We start from the raw sequence: 20612 nt of genomic DNA, 5'->3' as shown, positions 1-20612 counted from the left end.
TATATAATTTCATTTAACCCTCCTACCAATCCTCTGAGATAGCCATTATCATTTTTACATATAGAGAAACTTGCCTACGGCCCACACCTAAGTATATGGTAGCCCTAGATCTTAACTACCCACATAATTTTAATTTTTATATCCCTGTTGTATAATTACTACACATATAAAACACATAAGAAATTTATTTTGCATAATAAAATGGTTTTCCTTTCTAACAGTCTATAAGACAAAAAAGCTTAGCTTAAGAATTAGGTGATTTTCACCTATACGCAAAAAATAAAGATAAAAAACTATAATATAAATATTTTTCAATCTTTACACCAGAAAGTTTATGTAAAAGGATACTAAACAGATAAAAAGCTTTAACTCTCCCTCCAGAAGACTTTGCAAAAAAGATCAGGATGAATTTTTAAACATCTTCATGAGGCAGCTTCAGTCAGAAAGTTTCTGGCTTTCTTTCCAGATAGGAAACATGCAGTCTGTTATTTGAGAGACTGGCCAAAAAGTCTTATTTTCAAGTAAAATAGGGTTATATTCAGAAGGTTCTAAAGGTGGACAAGTTACTCTTTATCCTCCTTTTCAGAACAGAACAGAAACTATTTAATTCAGGAGCCTGAGTGCTTTATAGTGAGAGTATTTTTGTATTTGCATGAGTACAGGAGTCACCAGAACTATATTAAGGTGAATTTTATTTCTGTCTATACTTATCTGGTAAGCTGTAGATACTCAATAAGCCTATGGTGAATGAAGGAAAGATTCAGCCTTAATGACAAAATCATCCCTAGAATTCAATTGTTCATACACATAATCATCTTCCAAGTTACAAGAGAAATTTTTTGGAAGAAAAATGTTACTACAGGACATCGTAAAACTGCTCTGGCTGATGAGAGAAGGATGCATAAAATGTTTAACAGACACGTAATAATTACTTCCAGTTGCTCATTTACTCTCAACGTATAAACGTTAAACTATAGCTATAATTCTCTATGAAACATGTATAAGTAGCACTGTGTCTGGCATATAATACGTACATCACATCCAGGCAAAATTGCACAGTGATCAAGATTATAGGATCTGGAGCCAGACTGGCTAAATTTAAATCCCACCCCCAACACATAAAAAACATCACATGCCTTAAGCAAGTTACTGAACGTATATATACCTCAGTTTTCTCATCTGTAAAACTCAGTCAACAGTACTACCTACTTAAGGGATTTGTGAAATTAATATAAGTTACTATCTATAAAATATTAAAACAGTCCTTAGTTATATAATATTATTTTAAAATCATCAAATTTGAAAATCAAGCACAGATAAAATTAGTCCATATAAATAAGGAAGCATTGTACCTCAACACTTTGACCAAGTTACCAGACTAAAATAAAACAAGAGCACCCAAACATAGCAAGCCAGTAAATATTAACAACCAAGCCCTCTTCACTGGGGTAAAATATTAACTGGTTTTGCTGGAAATACACAAATGCAGCAATTTTCGGAGTCATCATATTTTAGCTTTTCAAATCCATTATCTACCATATTATCGACACTATAAAATAATGTGCTTTTTTTCTTTTACAAATTATTATATTTCACGACAATGTACTTTTTTAAAATAAATCTTTATGAGAGTATAATTGCTACACAATACTGTGTTAGTTTCTGTTGCACAACAAAGTGAATCAGCCATATGCATACACATGTCCCCATATCCCCTCCCTCTTGAGCCTCCCTCCCATCCTCCCTCTCCCACCCCTCTAGGTGGTCACAAAGCACCAAGCTGATCTCCCTGTGCTATGCTGCTGCTTCCCACCAGCTAACTATTTTACATTCAGTAGTGCATATATGTCGATACTACTCTCACTTCGCCCCAGCTTCCCCCTACCCCCACTGTGTCCTCAAGTCCATTCTCTATGTCTACATCTTTATTCCTGCCCTGCCACTAGATTCATCAGTACCATTTTTTTTTAGATTCCATATATATGTGTTAGCATACGGTATTTGTTTTTCTCTTTTTCATTTACTTCACTCTGTATGACAGACTGTAGGTCCATCCACCTCACTACTTTTTATGACTACCTTTCACACAGAGTCAATTCCACTTACATCTACTGCAGACAGGTCAACTGTATCCACTTCACAAAGAGTGCAGCCATTGTCTTGTGTCCATGCATTAGGTACATAGTTTCCAAAATAATTCAGGAGAATCTAGCAAAAGAAGGAAAACTGTATTAACAAAGTAAACCTTGGACTTCCCTGGTGGTGCAGTGGTTAAGAATCTGCCCGCAGGGCTTCCCTGGTGGTGCAGTGGTTGAGAGTCCACCTGCCGATGCAGGGGACACGGGTTTGTGCCCCGGTCCGGGAGGATCCCACATGCCGTGGAGTGGCTGGTCCCCGTGAGCCATGGCCGCTGAGCCTGCGCGTCCAGAGCCTGTGCTCCACAACGGGAGAGGCCACCCCAGTGAGAGGCCCGCGTACCGTGAACAAAAAAAAAAAGAAAAGAAAAAAAAAAAAAAAAAGAATCTGCCCGCCAATGCAGGGGACAGGGGTTCGATCCCTAGTCCGGGAAGATCCCACATGCTGCAGAGCAACTAAGCCTGTGAGCCACAACTACTGAGCCTGCACACCTAGAGCCCGTGTTCCACAACCACAGCAAGAGAAGCCACCGCAATGAGAAGCCCGCGCAGCGCAACAAAGAGTAGCCCCCACTCACCGCAACTAGAGGAAGCCTGTGTGCAGCAATGAAGACCCAATGCAGCCATTAATTAATTAATTAATTAAAAGACCCCTCTCAAAAAAAAGAAAAAAGTAAGCCTCTCCCATCAACGTGCTTTCATTCTATAAACCTCTAACTTCAAAGCATGTTTTCTGCATTAGGATATCCCCTTAATAATTCTGCTAATACAGTGTACAGTGAAGGGGGCAGAGCCAGTGTGACCTCCTACCAGCCATCACCACACAAAACAAATATTGTATACACTTTATCACCAAAAGGCACTAAACTCTTCTGGGAAACTATGTTACCCACTATAACCCAGACTTCTGGGCAGTGATTCAAGGGCACCAACGTGAAGAAAAAGAAAGCCTGCAGATTAAAACAGATCTAGAACAAGTCCTAATTAGAGCCACCTCACAAATCATATCAATAATAAACTAAAGTGGGGGTAGAACAAGATAGCAAAGAAGGAAGGCCCTGGGCTCACCTCCTCCCAGAGATACACCAAAATGACAACTATAGATAGAGAACCATCTCTGAGAATGACCTGAAGAGTAGAAGAAAATACTTTCCACAACTGAAGATAAAAAGAAAAACCTACCATGAGACAGGTAGGAAGAGCAGAGATGCAGTCTAATCAGAACCCATGTACCCAGTGAAGGAACCCACAAGTGGGAGGGGTACCACAGCCCCAGAGGTCTTCCCCAAGGAGCGAAGGGCCCAAGCCCCACCTTGGGCCCCCCTTCCTGGGAGACCCGCACCAGAAAGATGAGCCCCCATAACATCTGGCTTTAAAATCATTGGGGTTTATGTGCAGGAGAGCAGAAGGGCCGTAGGAAACTGAGACTCTGCTCTTAAAGGGCACATGCACAGATTCACTCTTTCCAAGTCCCAGTGCAGAGGCAGCAGTTAGAAAAGTGCCTGGGTGATATAAGAAAGAAATTCATTTACTAATTTTAGGGCATGTGCCTGAGGGGCAGGGATCTCTTGCAACTTTCTCTGGGTATAAAGGGGCGGGCAGGTGCCAGGGTTTTTATTTGTTTTGTTTTTATTTGGCTCACTTTCTATCTAGCAACCTGGCAATAGCAGGTGACATCTCTGACTCTCTCCATCAAACTTAATAGTACCATTTGCCCCACCCCGGTTTGCCCATGGACCTGACACAGCCAGCATTCCTCCAAAGTGTCCCCCTACCTTGCCAGTCCCAACAAGCACCCTCATCCAGCACCACAGCCCCACTAAAGCAGCCCTTCACCCTGCCAGTCCCAGCAGGTGCCCTTGGTCAGCACCAATGTCTCCCCAAAGAGGGTCCCAACCCATTGGCCAACCCAGTACACCAGAGTGCCCACAACAGTTGTGGCCAGGCCTTACAGCCAGTTGTACTGGGGACCAGCCCCATACACTAGTGCACCCACAGCAACTGCAGCCCAGCCACAACAGGAAGATGCACACAGCCCACACAGAGGACATTCCTGGAGCACCTGGCTCCGGTGACCAGCAAGGACCACACCACTGGGCCCTACAGAACACCTTCTATACAAAGCCATTCTTTGAAGACCAGGAGATACAGCTGATCTACCTGATACATAGAAACAAACACAGAGCATTAGGCAAAGTGAGGAGACAAGGGAATATGTTCCAAGTGAAACAGCAAGACAAAAACCTCAGGAAAAACTAAACAAAATAGAGAAGAACTAGAAACTAGAGGGAACCACCAGCAGATTAGATGATGCAGAGGAAAGGATCAGCAATCTGGAGGACAGGCTAATGGAAATCACCCAATCAAAATAGCAAAAAAGAAAAAAGAGGGGCTTCCTTGGCGGCACAGTGGTTAAGAATCTGCCTGCTAATGCAGGGGACACGGGTTCGAGCCCTGGTCTGGGAGGATCCCACATGCTGCGGTGCAGCTAGGCCTATGAGCCACAGCTACTGAGCCTGTGCGTCTGGAGCCTGTGCTCCACAACAAGAGAGGCCGAGACAGTGAGAGGCCCGTGCACTGTGATGAAGAGTGGTCCCCACTTGCCACAACTAGAGAAAGCCCTTGCACAGAAATGAAGACCCAACACAGCCAAAAATAAATAAATAAATAAATAAAAAATTTTTTAAAAAAGAAAAAAGAATTTTAAAACATGAGGATAGTTTAAGGAACCTCTGGAATAACAATAAGCATTCTAACATTTGCATTCTAGGGGTCCCAGAAAGAGGAGAAAGAAAGGGACAGAAAACCTATCTGAAGAAACAATGGATGAAAATTCTCCTAAACTGGTGAAGGAAATACATTTAAGTCCATGAATCCCAGAGAATTCCTGAAAGGTGAACCCAAGGGGATCTTCACATATACACTATCATTAAAATGTCAGAAGTTAAAGATAAAGAGAGCATTAAGGGCAGCAAGAGAAAAACAACTTGACACATACAAGGTAAAACCATTGAGGTTATCAGCTGATTTTTCAGCAGAAAGCTTGCAGGCCAAAAGGTAGTGGCATGACATATTCATGACATATTCATGACCTAAATAGATATTTCACCAAAGAAGACACACAAATGGCCAACCAACACATGAAAAGATGCTCAACATAATTAATCACTCAGGGAAATGCAAATCAAAACCACACATGAGATAGCATCTCACATTTGTTAAAACGGCTATTATCCAAAAAAATAACAAGTGTTGGCGAGGATGTGGAAAAAGGGGAACCCCTCATGCAATGTTGATGGGAATGTAAATTGGTGCATCCACTATAGAAAATAGTATGGAGGTCCCTCAAAAAAAAATAAAAACAGAACTACCATATAATCCAGCAATTCCACTTCTGGGTTTTTTCCAAGTAAACAAAAACACTAACTCATAAAGATACATGCACCCCTATGTTCACAGCATTATTTACAATAGCCAGTATATGGAAGCAACCTAAATGTCCACCAATATATGAATGTATTAATATACAGAAATGGTGATACATATATAAAATGGAATATTACTCAGCCATAAAAAAGAATGAAATCTTGCCATTTGCAACAACATGGATGAACCTAGAGGGTTTTATTCAAAGTGAAATAAGTCAGACAGTGAAAGAAAAATGCCATATAATTTCACTTACATGTGTAATCTAAAAAACAAAACAAATGATCAAACATAACAAATAACAGTCTTAGATAGAGAAAGAACAGGTGGTTGCCAAAGGGGATGGGAGTGATGAGGTGAGAGAATTAGATGATGGAGATTAAGAGGTACAAACCTGCAGTTACAAAATAAATGAGCCATGAGCAAGAAATGAACAGTGTGGAGAATATAGTCCATAATAACGTAATATCTTTTACAGTGACAAATGATACTTAGATTTATTGTGGTGATCATTTTGTAATGTATAGAAATACCGAATTGCTATGTTGTGCACCAGGAACTAACATGGTGTTTTAGTCAATACTTCAAAAACAAACAAGTGAACAAACAATCTCACAGAAAAAGAGATCAGATTTGCAGTTCCCAGAGGCAGGAGGCAGAGCAGAAGAAACTAGATGGTGATCAAAAGGTACAAACTTCAGCTATAAAATAAATAAGTACTAAGGATGGAATGTACATGATAAATATAATTAACACTGCTGTAGGTTATACATGAAACTTTTTAAGAGAATAAATTCTAAGAGTTCTCGTCACAAGGAAAAATTGATTTTTCTTTTATTTTGTATCTATATGAGATGAGGGATGTTTACTAAATTTATTGTGGTAATCATTTCATGATATATGTAAGTCAAATCATTATGCTATACACCTTAAACTTATACTGTGCTGTACATCAATTGTAAGACTGGAAGGAAAAAAAATAAAGTACAATATTGCTTCCCCACCTACTCCTTTCAGATCTCTCAGAGCATCTCCTTTGTGATTTATCTCCCCTTCTCCTTAAGCATCTGTTGGCATTCATTTTATATGTAAAATCTGAGTCCTTGTGTATGTTTTGGGTTTAGGAGAAGGTGAGGGAAGATAGATGACAGAGAGAGGTAAACACACTGAGAGAGCTCTGAGCCCTCAAAAAAAAAATCTTGAATATACCTAGAGTATAAATATTTTAGGGAAAATTCTGCCAATCCTCTTTTAAAAATTACTACACATTCTACTGCAATTTTAATATCTGTAGTAGTAGGAACAGTTATAGTTTTAAATTTTTAAATTATTTGTCATAAACCATAATTATCTCACCTCAACACAATGAAGCTGAAGCGAACTAGCTTTGGCTGTAATTTTATATTACTGTTAAAAGGAAGCACCTAAAATCCTCTCTATGTTTATATAGTCATTAATTTTTCACTGAAAATGTGAAACGAACTCAAAAGAAAAAAATGTTTATACATTAAATATGATGGTCAAAAATGTACGGAAGTGCCAACTGACTTTTTCTAGCTTCCTAAGACCCTAAAAGAGATGTTACGGTATAGAATAGATGAGGAAATTTGTCCAGTACCATTTTATCCGATTCCTCTCAAATATCTGGTATTCCATCCAAATATTTCTATTGTACTAAAACTGAAGCAAATGCTATTGAAACAAGTACCGTATTAATTACAATGAGAAAACCTTTGTGTTTTACAGATATTGTAGACAGTTAAATTATTCTGTACAGCACAATCATAAGACGTGGAAAAGATAACTCGTTCACATCCCTACTGAACTACGTGATAATTCAGGAAATATAGTCAATACAAGGTACGAAATATGTAGCTATGACATTTCAAGAGTCAGTGTGGTTATCTGAATATGCCTCTACAACAACAAAAGAAATTTACTATTGTCAAACTACAGTGCAAACATTAATTTAATCATTCATGTTCTGTATAATATTATGGTTTTGCAGAAAATAAAAAGATTCATGAGAAAATGGATTCTCTATTAAGCATTATTTCTAACAGGAATTTTTTAAAAGGCTAGTGAGAAATTTTTTAAAGGCTAGTGTTTTATATACCCTAGGAAAGAATTTTTTTAAAACAAAGAAAAATATCCCCCACAGAGTTGGACATATCTAAAATTCCCATCTACATATAAACACTGGCACTTTCCTCATCTCAGAAATCTCATAAGAAATTAAATATTTATTTCATTAATTATTGATCAGTCTCAGGATCCCTGTGTGAATATGAAAATGATCAATATCTTTTTTAAAAGGTTAGAGCATATAAGGCATTACATTTAGTTTTCTCAGAATTAAAACTATATTATAACTTTTTTACTTTCTACTTTTCACCTAAATTTGATTTTCATAGATAATTAAGACTGGACACCTCCCTCTTTTAGATCTCCCACCACACAGGCAGAGGTTACCATCACCACCACTCTCCATTTACGTCTGTTTTCTTCATTAAAAATCTCAGACATTTATGCTGGCAGCTTTGGAAAGTACAGAAAACTGTTTATGTAGTTAGGCTGTTATGGGCAGTCCCCAGCTACTAGGTGGTAGTACTTTCTTGATCCTTCTTTCACAATACCAAAATGTTTCCAAGGGTGATGTCATGTCATTGGCAGAGAAACTTTTCCAACTGAATCTTTTCGTTTTTTCTTTTTTTTAAAATTTCCACTCATCCAATTATTCAAGGTCATAATTGACCCAAGCATTGAGGTTTATATGCACAAAATTAAGATCTCTATTTAGACTGTAAATCAAATTCGATTCAGAAATGATTTGTTTTCATGTGCAAACTAGGTGATGTGCTCTTCTTACGTTTAACTTGTTTGTATAAAAATACTAACAATAGAGGCGTGAACACAGCCTGAAGGGGTTAGTGCACCACTGGAGGGAGTCCCAGAAAAAGTCTGGACCTGCCAAAGAGGCAAGAGACTTTTTCTTGCCTCTTTGTTTCCTGGTCCGCGAGGAGAGGGGATTAAGAGCGCTGCTTATACGAGCTCCAGAGATGGGCATGAGCCGTGGCTAACAGCACGGACCCCAGAGAAGGGCATGAGACGCTAAGGCCGCTGCTGCCGCCACCAAGAGGCCTGTGTGCGAGCACAGGTCACTATCCACACCTCCCCTCCCGGGAGCCTGTGCAGCCCCCCACTGCCAGGGTCCCGTGATCCAGGGACAGCTTCCCTGGGAGAACGCACGGCGCGCCTCAGGCTGATGCAACGTCACACTGGCCTCTGCCGCCGCAGGCTCGCCCCGCATCCGTACCCCTCCCTCCCCCCGGTCTGAGTGAGCCAGAGCCCCCAAATCAGCGGCTCCTTTAACCCCTTCTGCTTGAAGAACAGACGCCCTCAGGCGACCTACACACAGAGACGGAGCCATATCCAAAGCTGAGCCCCAGGAGCTGTGCAAACAAAGAAGAGAAAGGGAAATCTCTCCCAGCAGCCTCAAAAGCAACTGATTAAATCTCCACAGTCAACTTGATGTGCCCTGCATCTGTGGAATACCTGAATAGACAACCAGTCATCCCAAATTGAGGAGGTGGACTTTGAGAGCAAGATATATTATTTTTTCCCCTTTTCGTGAGTGTGTATGTACATGCTTCTGTGTGAGATTTTGTCTGCATAGCTATGCTTTCACCATTTGTCCTAGGGTTCTGTCCGTCCATTTTTTTTTTTTTTTTTACTTAAAAACAATTTTTTTTCTTAATAATTATTTTCTATTTTAATAAATTTATTTTATTTTATCCTCTTTCTTTCTTTATATTTTTTCTCCCTTTTATTCTGAGCCGTGTGGATGAAAGGCTCTTGGTGCTCCAGCCAGGAGTCAGTGCTGTGCCTCTGAGGTGGGAGAGCCAATGTCACTTGGACCAGTGGACACTGGTCCACAAGAGACCTCCCAGCTCCACATAATATGAAACGGCGAAAATCTCCCAGAGACCTCCATCTCAACACCAAGACCCAGCTTCACTCAACGACCAGCAAACTACAGTGCTGGACACCCTATGCCAAACAACTAGCAAGACAGGAACACAACCCCACCCATTAGCAGAGAGGCTGCCTAAAATCATAATAAGGCCACAGACACCCCAAAACACACCACCAGACGTGGACCTGCCCACCAGAAAGGCAAGATCCAGCCTCATCCACCAGAACACAGGCGCTAGTCCCCTCCACCAGAAAGTCTACACAGCCGACTGAACCAACTTTAGCCACTGGGGACAGCCACCAAAAACAACAGGAATTACGAACCTGCAGCCTGCAAAAAGGAGACCCCAAACACAGTAAGATAAGCAAAATGAGAAGACAGAAAAACACACAGCAGATGAAGGAGCAAGAGAAAAACCCACCAGCCCTAACAAATGAAGAGGAAATAGGCAGTCTACCTGAAAAAGAATTCAGAATAATGATGGTAAAGACAATTCAAAATCTTAGAAATAGAGAAAATGCAAGAAACATTTAACAAGGACCTAGAAGAACTAAAGAGGAAACAAGCAACGATGACCAACACAATAAATGAAATTAAAAATACTCTAGAAGGGATCAATACCAGAATAACTGAGGCAGAAAAACGGAGAAGTGACCTGGAAGATAAAATAGTGGAAATAACTACTGCAGAGCAGAATAAAGAAAAAAGAATGAAAAGAACTGAGGACAGTCTCAGAGACCTCTGGGACAACATTAAACACACCAACATTCGAATTATATGGGTCCCAGAAGAAGAAGAGAAACCGAAAGGGACAGAGAAAATATTTGAAGAGATTATAGTTGAAAACTTCCCTAATATGGGAAAAGAAATAGTTAATCAAGTCCAGGAAGCACAGAGAGTCTCATACAGGATAAATCCAAGAAGAAACATGCCAAGACACATATTAATCAAACTATCAAAAATTAAATACAAAGAAAACATATTAAAAGCAGCAAGGGAAAAACAACATATAACACACAAGGGAATCCCAATAAGGTTAACAGCTGATCTTTCAGCAGAAATACTGCAAGCCAGAAGGGAGTGGCAGGACATATTTAAAGTGATGAAGGAGAAAAACCTACAACCAAGATTACTCTACCCAGCAAGGATCTCATTCAGATTTGATGGAGAAAATAAAAACTTTAGAGACAAGCAAAAGCTGAGAGAGTTCAGCACCACCAAACCAGCTTTACAACAAATGGTAAAGGAACTTCTCTAGGCAAGAAACACAAGAGAAGGAAAAGACCTACAATAACAAATCCAAAACAATTAAGAAAATGGGAATAGGAATATACATGTTGATAATTACCTTAAATGTGAATGGATTAAATGCTCCCACCAAGAGACACAGACTGGCTGAATGGATACAAAAAGAAGACCCATATAGATGTTGTCTACAGGAGACCCACTTCAGACCTAGGGACACATACAGACTGAAAGTGAGGGGATGGAAAAAGATATTCCATGCAAATGGAAATCAGAAGAAAGCTGGATTAGCAATTCTCATATCAGACAAAACAGACTTTAAAATATTACAAGAGACAAAGAAGGACACTACATAATGATCAAGGGATCGTTCCAAGAAGAAGATATAACAATTATCAACATTGATGCACCGAACACAGGAGCACCTCAATACATAAGGCAAACACTAACAGCCATAAAAGAGGAAATCGACAGTAACACATTCATAGTAGGGGACTTTAATACCCCACTTTCACCAATGGACAGATCATCCAAAATGAAAATAAATAAGGAAACACAAGCTTTAAATGATACGTTAAACAAGATGGACTTAATTGATATTTATAGGACATTCCATCCAAAAACAACAGAATACACATTTTTCTCAAGTGTCCATGGAACATTCTCCAGGATAGATCGTATCTTGGGTCACAAATCAAGCCTTGGAAAATTTAACAAAATTGAAATAGTATCAAGTATCTTTTCCGACCACAGCGCTATGAGACTAGAAATCAATTACAGGAAAAGATCTGTAAAAAATACAAACACATGGAGGCTAAACAATACAGTACTTAATAACCAAGTGATGACTGACGAAATCAAAGAGGAAATCAAAAAATACCTAGAAACAAATGACAATGGAGACAAGATGACCGAAAACCTATGGGATGCAGCAAAAGCAGTTCTAGGAGGGAAGTTTATAGCAATACACTCCTACCTTAAGAAACAGGAATCATCTCAAATGAACAACCTAACCTTGCACCTAAAGCAGTTAGAGAAAGAAGAACAAAAAAACCCCAAGGTTAGCAGAAGGAAAGAAATCATAAAGATCAGATCAGAAATAAATGAAAAAGAAATGAAGGAAACAATAGCAAAGATCAATAAAACTAAAAGCTGGCTCTTTGAGAAGATAAACAAAATTGATAAACCATTAGTCAGACTCATCAAGAAAAAAAGGGAGTGAAAAGAGAAAAAAAAAGAAAAAAAGAGAGAAGACTCAAATCAATAGAATTAGAAATGAAAAAGGAGAAGTAACAACTGACACTGCAGAAATACAAAGGATCATGAGAGGTTACTACAAGCAATTCTATGCCAATAAAATGGACAACCTGGAAGAAATGGACAAATTCTTAGAAATACACAACATTCCAAGACTGAACCAGGAAGAAATAGAAAATATGAACAGACCAATCACAAGCACTGAAATTGAGACTCTGATTAAAAATCTTCCAACAAACAAAAGCCCAGGACCAGATGACTTCACAGGCGAATTCTATCAAACATTTAGAGAAGCGCTAACACCTATCCTTCTCAAACTCTTCCAAAATAAAGCAGAGGGAGGAGCACTACCAAACTCATTCTACGAGGCCGCCATCACCCTGATACCAAAACCAGACAAAGATGTCACAAAGAAAGAAAACTACAGGCCAATATCTCTGATGAACATAGATGCAAAAATCCTCAACAAAATACTAGCAAACAGAATCCAACAGCACATTAAAAGGATCATACACCATGATCAAGTGGGGTTGATTCTAGGAATGCAAGGATTCTTCAATATATGCAAATCAATCAACATGATACACCAAATTAACAAATTGAAGGAGAAAAAGCATATGATGCAGAGAAAGCTTTCGACAAAATTCAATACCCATTTATGATAAAAACCGTGCAGAAAGTAGGCATAGAGGGAACTTTCCTCAACATAACAAAAGCCATATATGAAAAACCCACAGCCAACATCGTCCTCAATGGTGAAACACTGAAACCGTTTCCACTAAGTTCAGGAACAAGACAAGGTTGCCCACTCTCACCACTATTATTCAAAATAGTTTTGGAAGTTTTTGCCACAGCAATCAGAGAAGGAAAAGAAATAAAAGGAATCCAAATCGGAATAGAAGAAGTAAAGCTGTCACTGTTTGCAGATGACATGATACTATACATAGAAAATCCCAAAGATGCTACCAGCAAACTCCTAGAGCTAATCAATGAATTTGGTAAAGTAGCAGGATACAAAATTAATGCACAGAAATCTCTGGCATTCCTATACACTAATGATAAAAAATCTGAGAGTGAAATTAAGAAAACCCTCCCATTTACCATTGCAACAAAAAGAATAAAATATCTAGGAATAAACCTACCTAAGGAGACAAAAGACCTGTATGCAGAAAATTATAAGACACCAATGAAAGAAATTAAAGATGATACAAATAGGTGGAGAGATATACCATGTTCTTGGATTGGAGAATCAACATTGTGAAAATGACTCTACTACCCAAAGCAATCTACAGATTCAATGCAATTCCTATCAAACTACCACTGGCATTTTTCACAGAACTAGAACAAAAAATTTCACAATGTGTATGGAAACACAAAAGACCCCGAATAGTCAAAGCAATCTTGAGAAAGAAAAATGGACCTGGAGGAATCAGGCTCCCTGACTTCAGACTATACTACAAAGCTAAAGTAATCAAGACAGTATGGTACTGGCACAAAAACAGAAATATAGATCAATGGAACAGGACTGAAAGCCCAGAGATAAACCCATGCACATATGGTCACCTTATTTTTGATAAAGGAGGGAAGGATATACAGTGGAGAAAAGACAGCCTCTTCAATAAGTGGTGCTGGGAAAACTGGACAGCTACCTGTAAAAGTATGAAATTAGAACAATCCCTAACACCACACACAAAAATAAACTCAAAATGGGTTAAAGACTAGAACAATCCCTAATACCACACACAAAAATAAACTCAAAATGGGTTAAAGACCTAAATGTAAGGCCAGACACTATCAAACTCTTAGAGGAAAACATAGGCAGAACACTCTATGACATAAATCACAGCAAGATCCTTTTTGACCCATCTCCTAGAGAAATGGAAATAAAAACAAAAATAAACAAATGGGATCTAATGAAACTTAAAAGCTTTTGCACAGCAAAGGATACCATAAACAAGACCAAAAGACAACCCTCAGAATGGGAGGAAATATTTGCAAATGAAGCAACTGACAAAGGATTAATCTCCAAAATTTATAAGCAACTCATGCAGCTCAATAACAAAAAAACAAACAACCCAATCCAAACACGGGCAGAAGAACTAAATAGACATTTCTCCAAAGAAGATATACAGATAGCTAACAAACACATGAAAGAATGCTCAACATCATTAATCATTAGAGAAATGCAAATCAAAACTACAATGAGATATCATCTCACACCAGTCAGAATGGCCATCATCAAAAAATCTAGAAACAATAAATGCTGGAGAGGGTGTGGAGAAAAGGGAACCCTCTTGCACTGCTGGTGGGAATGTCAATTGATACAGCCACTATGGAGAACAGTATGGAGGTTCCTTAAAAAACTACAAGTAGAACTACCATATGACCCAGCAATCCCACTACTAGGCATATACCCTGAGAAAACCATAATTCAAAAAGAGTCATGTACCAAAATGTTCATTGCAGCTCTATTTACAATAGTCAGGACATGGAAGCAACCTAAGTGTCCATCAACAGATGAATGGATAAAGAAGATGTGGCACATATATACAATGGAATATTACTCAGCCATAAAAAGAAACGAAATTGAGTTATTTGTATGGAGGTGGATGGACCTAGAGTCTGTCATACAGAGTGAAGTAAGTCAGAAAGAGAAAAACAAATACCGTATGCTAACACATATATATGGAATCTAAGGAAAAAAAATGTCATGAAGAGATTAGTGGTAGGACAGGAATAAAACACAGACCTACTAGAGAATGGACTTGAGGATACGGGGAGGGGGAAGGGTAAGCTGTGACGAAGTGAGAGAGTGGCATGGACATATATACACTATCAAATGTAAAATCGATAGCTAGTGGGAAGCAGCCGCATAGCACAGGGAGATCAGTTCAGTGGTTTGTGACCACCTAGAGGGGTGGGATAGGGAGGGTGGGAGGGAGGTAGACGCAAGAGGAAAGAGATATGGGAACATATGTATATGTATAACTGATTCACTTTGTTATAATGCAGAAACTAACACACCATTGTAAAGCAATTATACTCCAATAAAGATGTTAAAAAAATACTAACAATCTCATAATGACTGATATTTAAAAGAAAAATTTAGGTATTCAAATATTCAAATCTTATGATGTGTTACTAATAGTAAATAAGTTTCAAGAATAAAAAGTGAAACTTCAAATCAGAAGTCATGGTTTCTATCTAAATACTGATTTATATTAGATTGTATGTAGACAAGTATGAGAATAATTATGTAGAATAAATTAAAAACATTTCAAATAAAATGTTAATTAAAAAGCACAAAATTGTTTATACACCATTATGAAAACAAATGAAAAATATGAATGCTCATATCTATATACCGCAAGGACATAAATACTGAACGCAATTATGAATGAAAAGAATATGAGAGGGTAGTGGGATTAGAAGTGATTTTTAAAACTGTTTATAATTTAAAAGTTGCTCTTTCTAATAGCATGAGATTTAGAGAAAGTAACTAAGAAATAAACTCACCTTCACATACTTTGGTCTATAAACACATTATAAGCAATTTATCATTACAGATTATGTATTTTTTTCAGACTATGTATACTTTTAAATGAAAAAAATGGCTTAAATAGTAACATTGGGATTAAGGTATGACTTACTGACATTATAATCATCTCTTAGTAAATAAAATAATAAGTTAAATTACAAAATATCATATAAAAATCCTTTCATCTTTTATGATGGTTAAATAAAAAGGGTATATCTAAAATGAGTAATCTGCTTTCTTTCCTCATTATCTTGAACACAGAGGAAAAAGTGGTATTATTTAACTTTAACATATTCCTAAAGTATTAGCATTAGTTGAATGCTTATTTATATAATCCTTTCTCAAATTTTATATTATACCAAACATAAGTTTTACAATAAAAAATTACTTCATTTTTATTGCCAGATAGAATCATAAAATCATGTCACAGAAAATATAATAGGATCATCATAGTGCTTGAAATGCCGGAAACAGTGATAGCCCAAACTGAAAATGTTTCTTGGAAGCCTTAAAATTTCTTAGTACACACAGGTCTTTCTAAATGACTGAGGACTAGAGCTCCTTTTCTTAAGAGAAGTCTTTCAATCGCTTTGTAAAACTCCTATCAGCATTATCCTAGAAATTTGGAAAAAATGGGTGAAAACAATGGAATCACTGAATATCAGCCCTCACTCACAGTAACTAAATTCTGGGACCAAGCACCCTCTTTAAAGACATTCAAATTTGATTAAAATATTACATTACCAAGGAGAAATAGCACACTATTTAGTTATAGATGTCCCGTTGTAAAAGTCCATTTATCTGCCTAGGGACAGTTACAGGAACCCACAGAAATTTTATGACTGTCTTGCCCTGCCAGAAGAAAATCTACCTCACCATTCCCAAGAATAATGCTAGGTCATTAGATTATTTATACACTCTGACATTCAATCACAATTTACTGAAAGGCTAATATATGCTACACATGTGGACCCTGGCAAAACAAAAAGTGAACAGGATAGATATGATTTCTGTAATTCCTAGGCTAAAGACCCGGTAAGAGATGAAAAAAAAAAAGGAAGTTCAGTTCCATCCCTGTCCAGCGTGTGGTATTATGTTCTGGGATGGACAAAGTTCCAGATATTATAAAGGCATTCAGGAGACTTAAGGAGTTAAAGCAAAGTTGACACCTAAAAGATGAACAGCACTTAGTAGATGGGTACAGCAAGTGGGAATTAGGTCAGAGGACTCCAGAATGAGTGAAATGCATGTACAGAAGACTTGCAGACAGAGGAAACACGAAACATTTACAAAGTTCAAATTAACTCAGTATGGAGGAGCTGAGGGAGAGAATTATTGAGAATGAGATATTCTGTATAGATATTACAGTATCAGGAGTGGAGGAGTAGATAGGATGGTAGACTTGGGACCCCTAAACCAGAAGCAAAATTTAAAAAAAAGAAAACCAAGTTGAGAATGTGGAACTTCATACCTAAATCTATAGAAGGCATAACACAGGTGAGTAATGTAACTGGGTTTCTGCTTCAGCAAAATAGTCTAGTTTCAGACTGCTAGTGGGTGATTGCTACTGGTGGGAGGTTGCAGGTGGCCTGAACTAAGGAGGTTGCTCTTGACTCTAAGCAAATTAGACAAACCACCATGCATGGGAATTAGAAAGGATGTCTCTTGGATTGGGAATGGGAGGTAAATACAGTCAAAACAAAACCCAGGTTCTGGTTAATCAAGTGGGTGGAAGAGGAGGCAGAGCTGAAGGTCCTGACCTCCAGGTCTTGTATGACGCACAGATAAATCCAACAACTGGGTATTCACACCCAGAGCTCAGGAAAGATAGACGCTACAGCAAGGATTTGAAAATAATCAGCGCTGCTGACTTGGGAATGGAGCAGATTACCTAAGAATGCGTGTAGCTGGGGAAAGGAAAGATGTCTCAGACAGACACCTGCAGAACACTTAACTAAAACAATTCAGGAAGAGGATCACCCAACCCCTGAAACCCCCTACACACCCCGAGTGTTAAATTTTTTAAATGTATATTAAAAAAAGAAAGAGAAAGAGAGAGACTTGAAAAGGCCAGAAAATTATTAGACGAACCAGCAGAGCATCATGGAAGCAAAGGGAAGTACTTCAAATTGGACCAAACGGGATGAACATCGTCAAATGTTATCTCTGGATGAGAGAGAAATGAGAGCTGATGAGTGTCTAATACTCAACAGGGAGGTCACAACAGACCTGGACAGGAGCCACTCCTGGGGGTGATGGGAAGAGGAATAGTGGTAGCAGTGAGTTGTCTCTACTTTAAAGAATACGGCTGTGCAAGGGAGGGAAAAAGACAGGCAGGCTGGGAGGCAAGGTAGATCGAAAAGGATGTGGCAGTTTGTGTTGGCTGGGTTTCTAGGATAAGAGAGGCTTGAGGGTCTTTAAAATGCTGATGAGAAGGAGAGACTTAGAGCTGGGAAAATTGCTACCATACAGAAAAAGGAGTCCACTGGGAAGGCTCTGTAGGAGGGCTGGATGGGATGAAAAGCAAGGTGGAAAGATTAACTAGAGAAGGGGAATCTACTTCCTCCATTTTTATGGTGGAAAAGCTGCCAGTGTGGGCTTTTCCTTGAATGTCTTCCCACGCAGATAGCTTTTACTGGAATTCAGGCTACTCTCTCCACTGAAACAGCAGACCCCATCGCCCCATCCTCTCTTCCCACAATGCAAATTTATTTGGTAATCTCTTTTCTAGGTATTTATGAGTAAGCCAGGCATCATCTTAGTATCTCAGAACATTGTTTTCAGCACTGTATTACTAAACATATATGTGTATGTTTGTGCGTATATATACATGTGTATATACGTGTATATATACTTATATATATACCAATTCCTGTTCTATTTTAATTAGATTCCGGCAATAAAATCTTATTACAAATTTTGCAGTCAGTAACATTGTCAGCAAGCTCAATTATACATGTTCCAAAAGCACATAAAATTTCATTAGACAAATTATATATTTGTCAACTATAATTGTTATAGAATAAGTGCAAGAGGAAGCATCCTGGGGGCTTCCCTGGTGGTGCAGTGGTTGAGGGTCCGCCTGCCAATGCAGGGGACACGGGTTTGAGCCCCGGTCCGGGAAGATCCCACATGCCGCGGAGCAACTAAGCCCGTGCGCCACAAGTACGGAGCCTGAGCTCTGGAGACTGCGAGCCGCAACTACTGAAGCCCACGCACCTAGAGCTCGTGCTCCGCAACAGGAGAAGCCACCGCAATGAGAAACCTGCGCACTGCAATGAAGAGTAGACCCTGCTCACTGCAACTAGAGGAAGCCCGCACGCAGCAACAAAGACCCAACACAGCCAAAAATAAATAAAATAAACAAATTTATTTTTTAAAAAAGAGGAAGCATTCTGGACCTACAGTTACACGCCAACGTTAAGAGAGCTATTAACCTTGACAACGGTGACTCAGGTGAAACAAATGATCTCTTATAAACCTCAACATTTCTTACTCAGAGAGGATACTCTGTATGAGGGAAATGTGGCTCACTCTCAAGTAAGCTATTACATTAAACATGAAACTGAAATGTGTTACAAATAGAATAGAAAGTTATCCATCTGCTGAGGAAAAATCATCGGTTTGATTAATCTAAATGAAAGCAGATAATATACTGTGTAAAAGATGAAACTAGTAAATTGTTGGCACCAAATAAAACCTCTTAAAGATATTTCTAAGTTTTTTTAAATTGAAGTGTAGTTGATTTACAATGTTGTACCAATCTCTGCTGAACAGCAAAGTGACTCAGTTATACACATATAGACATTTTTTTAAATATTCTTTTCCATTATGGTTTATCACAGGATATTGAATATAGGTTCCTGTACTATACCGTAGGATCTTGTTTACCAAGCCTCTTAAAGATATTAAAGAAGGAGGAGGAGGAGGAGTGGGAGGAAGAGGTGGGAGAGAAGGAAACAGGGGTAGGGGAAGAAGGAGGGAAGGAGGGGAGGGGGAGGAGAAGAAGTCATGCTATATATCGCTCCATAATCTATCTCCAAGAAATAAGGAAACAGGGCTTCCCTGGTGGCGCAGTGGTTGAGAATCCGCCTGCCGATGCAGGGGACACGGGTTCGTGCCCCGGTCTGGGAAGATCCCACATGCCGCGGAGCGGCTGGGCCCGTGAGCCATGGCCGCTGAGCCTGAGCGTCCGGAGCCTGTGCTCCACAACGGGAGAGGCCACAACAGTGAGGCCCGCATACCACAAAAAAAAAAAAAAAAAAAAAAAAAAAAAAAAAAAAAAAAGAAATAAGGAAACAGAGAGTGGTCACTGTGACTCACCTTGGTGGGTCCATTTCCATTAATTGCCACTGGTAATGTTTCATAAAACACATTCTTAGCTCTGGCTCTGCCATTTTCAAATTTCAGAACAACTTCATCTGGGTTAAAAAGACAGATTTTAGTAATTTAAAATGTGTGTGTATGTATTCATATATACATGTATATATATCTATCTATACATCTTATTTTTGTTATAAAATTTCTCATGCACGCTATTCCATGTGCTACACTTTTGGAAACTTTGCCTGCTCCAAGTCAGCAGATATCCAAAATGAAGGACAACACTGACACAGATACGGATTCTGAGGACCTGACTTTCTCCAACCTGGTGCTGGCAAACTGAGGTGGCTAAGACACCAAGGGGTCTTGGTGGAAGGAAAGCATCTTTGCAATACTGCCTCTGCCTTTTGAGAGTGACATAATCCCAGATGAATTAAATTATTGTCTCAATTTATTCATCCATAAAATGGGATTCTTGCCTGATTTTCTAGGTTATTATAAAGATAATAACAATATACATATGGCAAATAGAAACCTGCCAGGCATAAGCTAGGTTTCTACAACTGGCCATCACTGATAGTATTTCCAGTCCTTGAAAATCAGGCCTAATGTAAATCCCAGGAATATACAAGTCAGATGGGAGCAGAAACATTTTTTTGTTGTTTTCAAGTTCCTTTCCTCACATTTCCAGAGCACTCCAAACTAAATGTCT

General features: G+C 38.7%; 1 protein-coding gene across 3 annotated transcripts in view; it reads right to left on the bottom strand.

Annotated features, from left to right (window-relative positions):
- PLOD2 (procollagen-lysine,2-oxoglutarate 5-dioxygenase 2) overlaps window positions 1–20612 on the bottom strand; it is a 101193-nt gene that overhangs the window by 21730 nt on the left and 58851 nt on the right. For all 3 annotated transcript variants that reach the window (XM_059063587.2, XM_059063588.2, XM_067033608.1), the window contains exons 7-8: window positions 19901–19998; window positions 2107–2208 (exon numbers count right to left, since the gene is read on the bottom strand). In XM_059063587.2, coding sequence (XP_058919570.1) covers window positions 2107–2208; window positions 19901–19998 — 200 coding nt within the window. The remainder of the gene's footprint in view (window positions 1–2106; window positions 2209–19900; window positions 19999–20612) is intronic.

Source organism: Kogia breviceps, chromosome 5 (assembly GCF_026419965.1).
Source record: "Kogia breviceps isolate mKogBre1 chromosome 5, mKogBre1 haplotype 1, whole genome shotgun sequence".
NCBI lineage: Eukaryota > Metazoa > Chordata > Mammalia > Artiodactyla > Physeteridae > Kogia > Kogia breviceps.
This window is presented reverse-complemented; position numbering and strand designations above follow the sequence as displayed.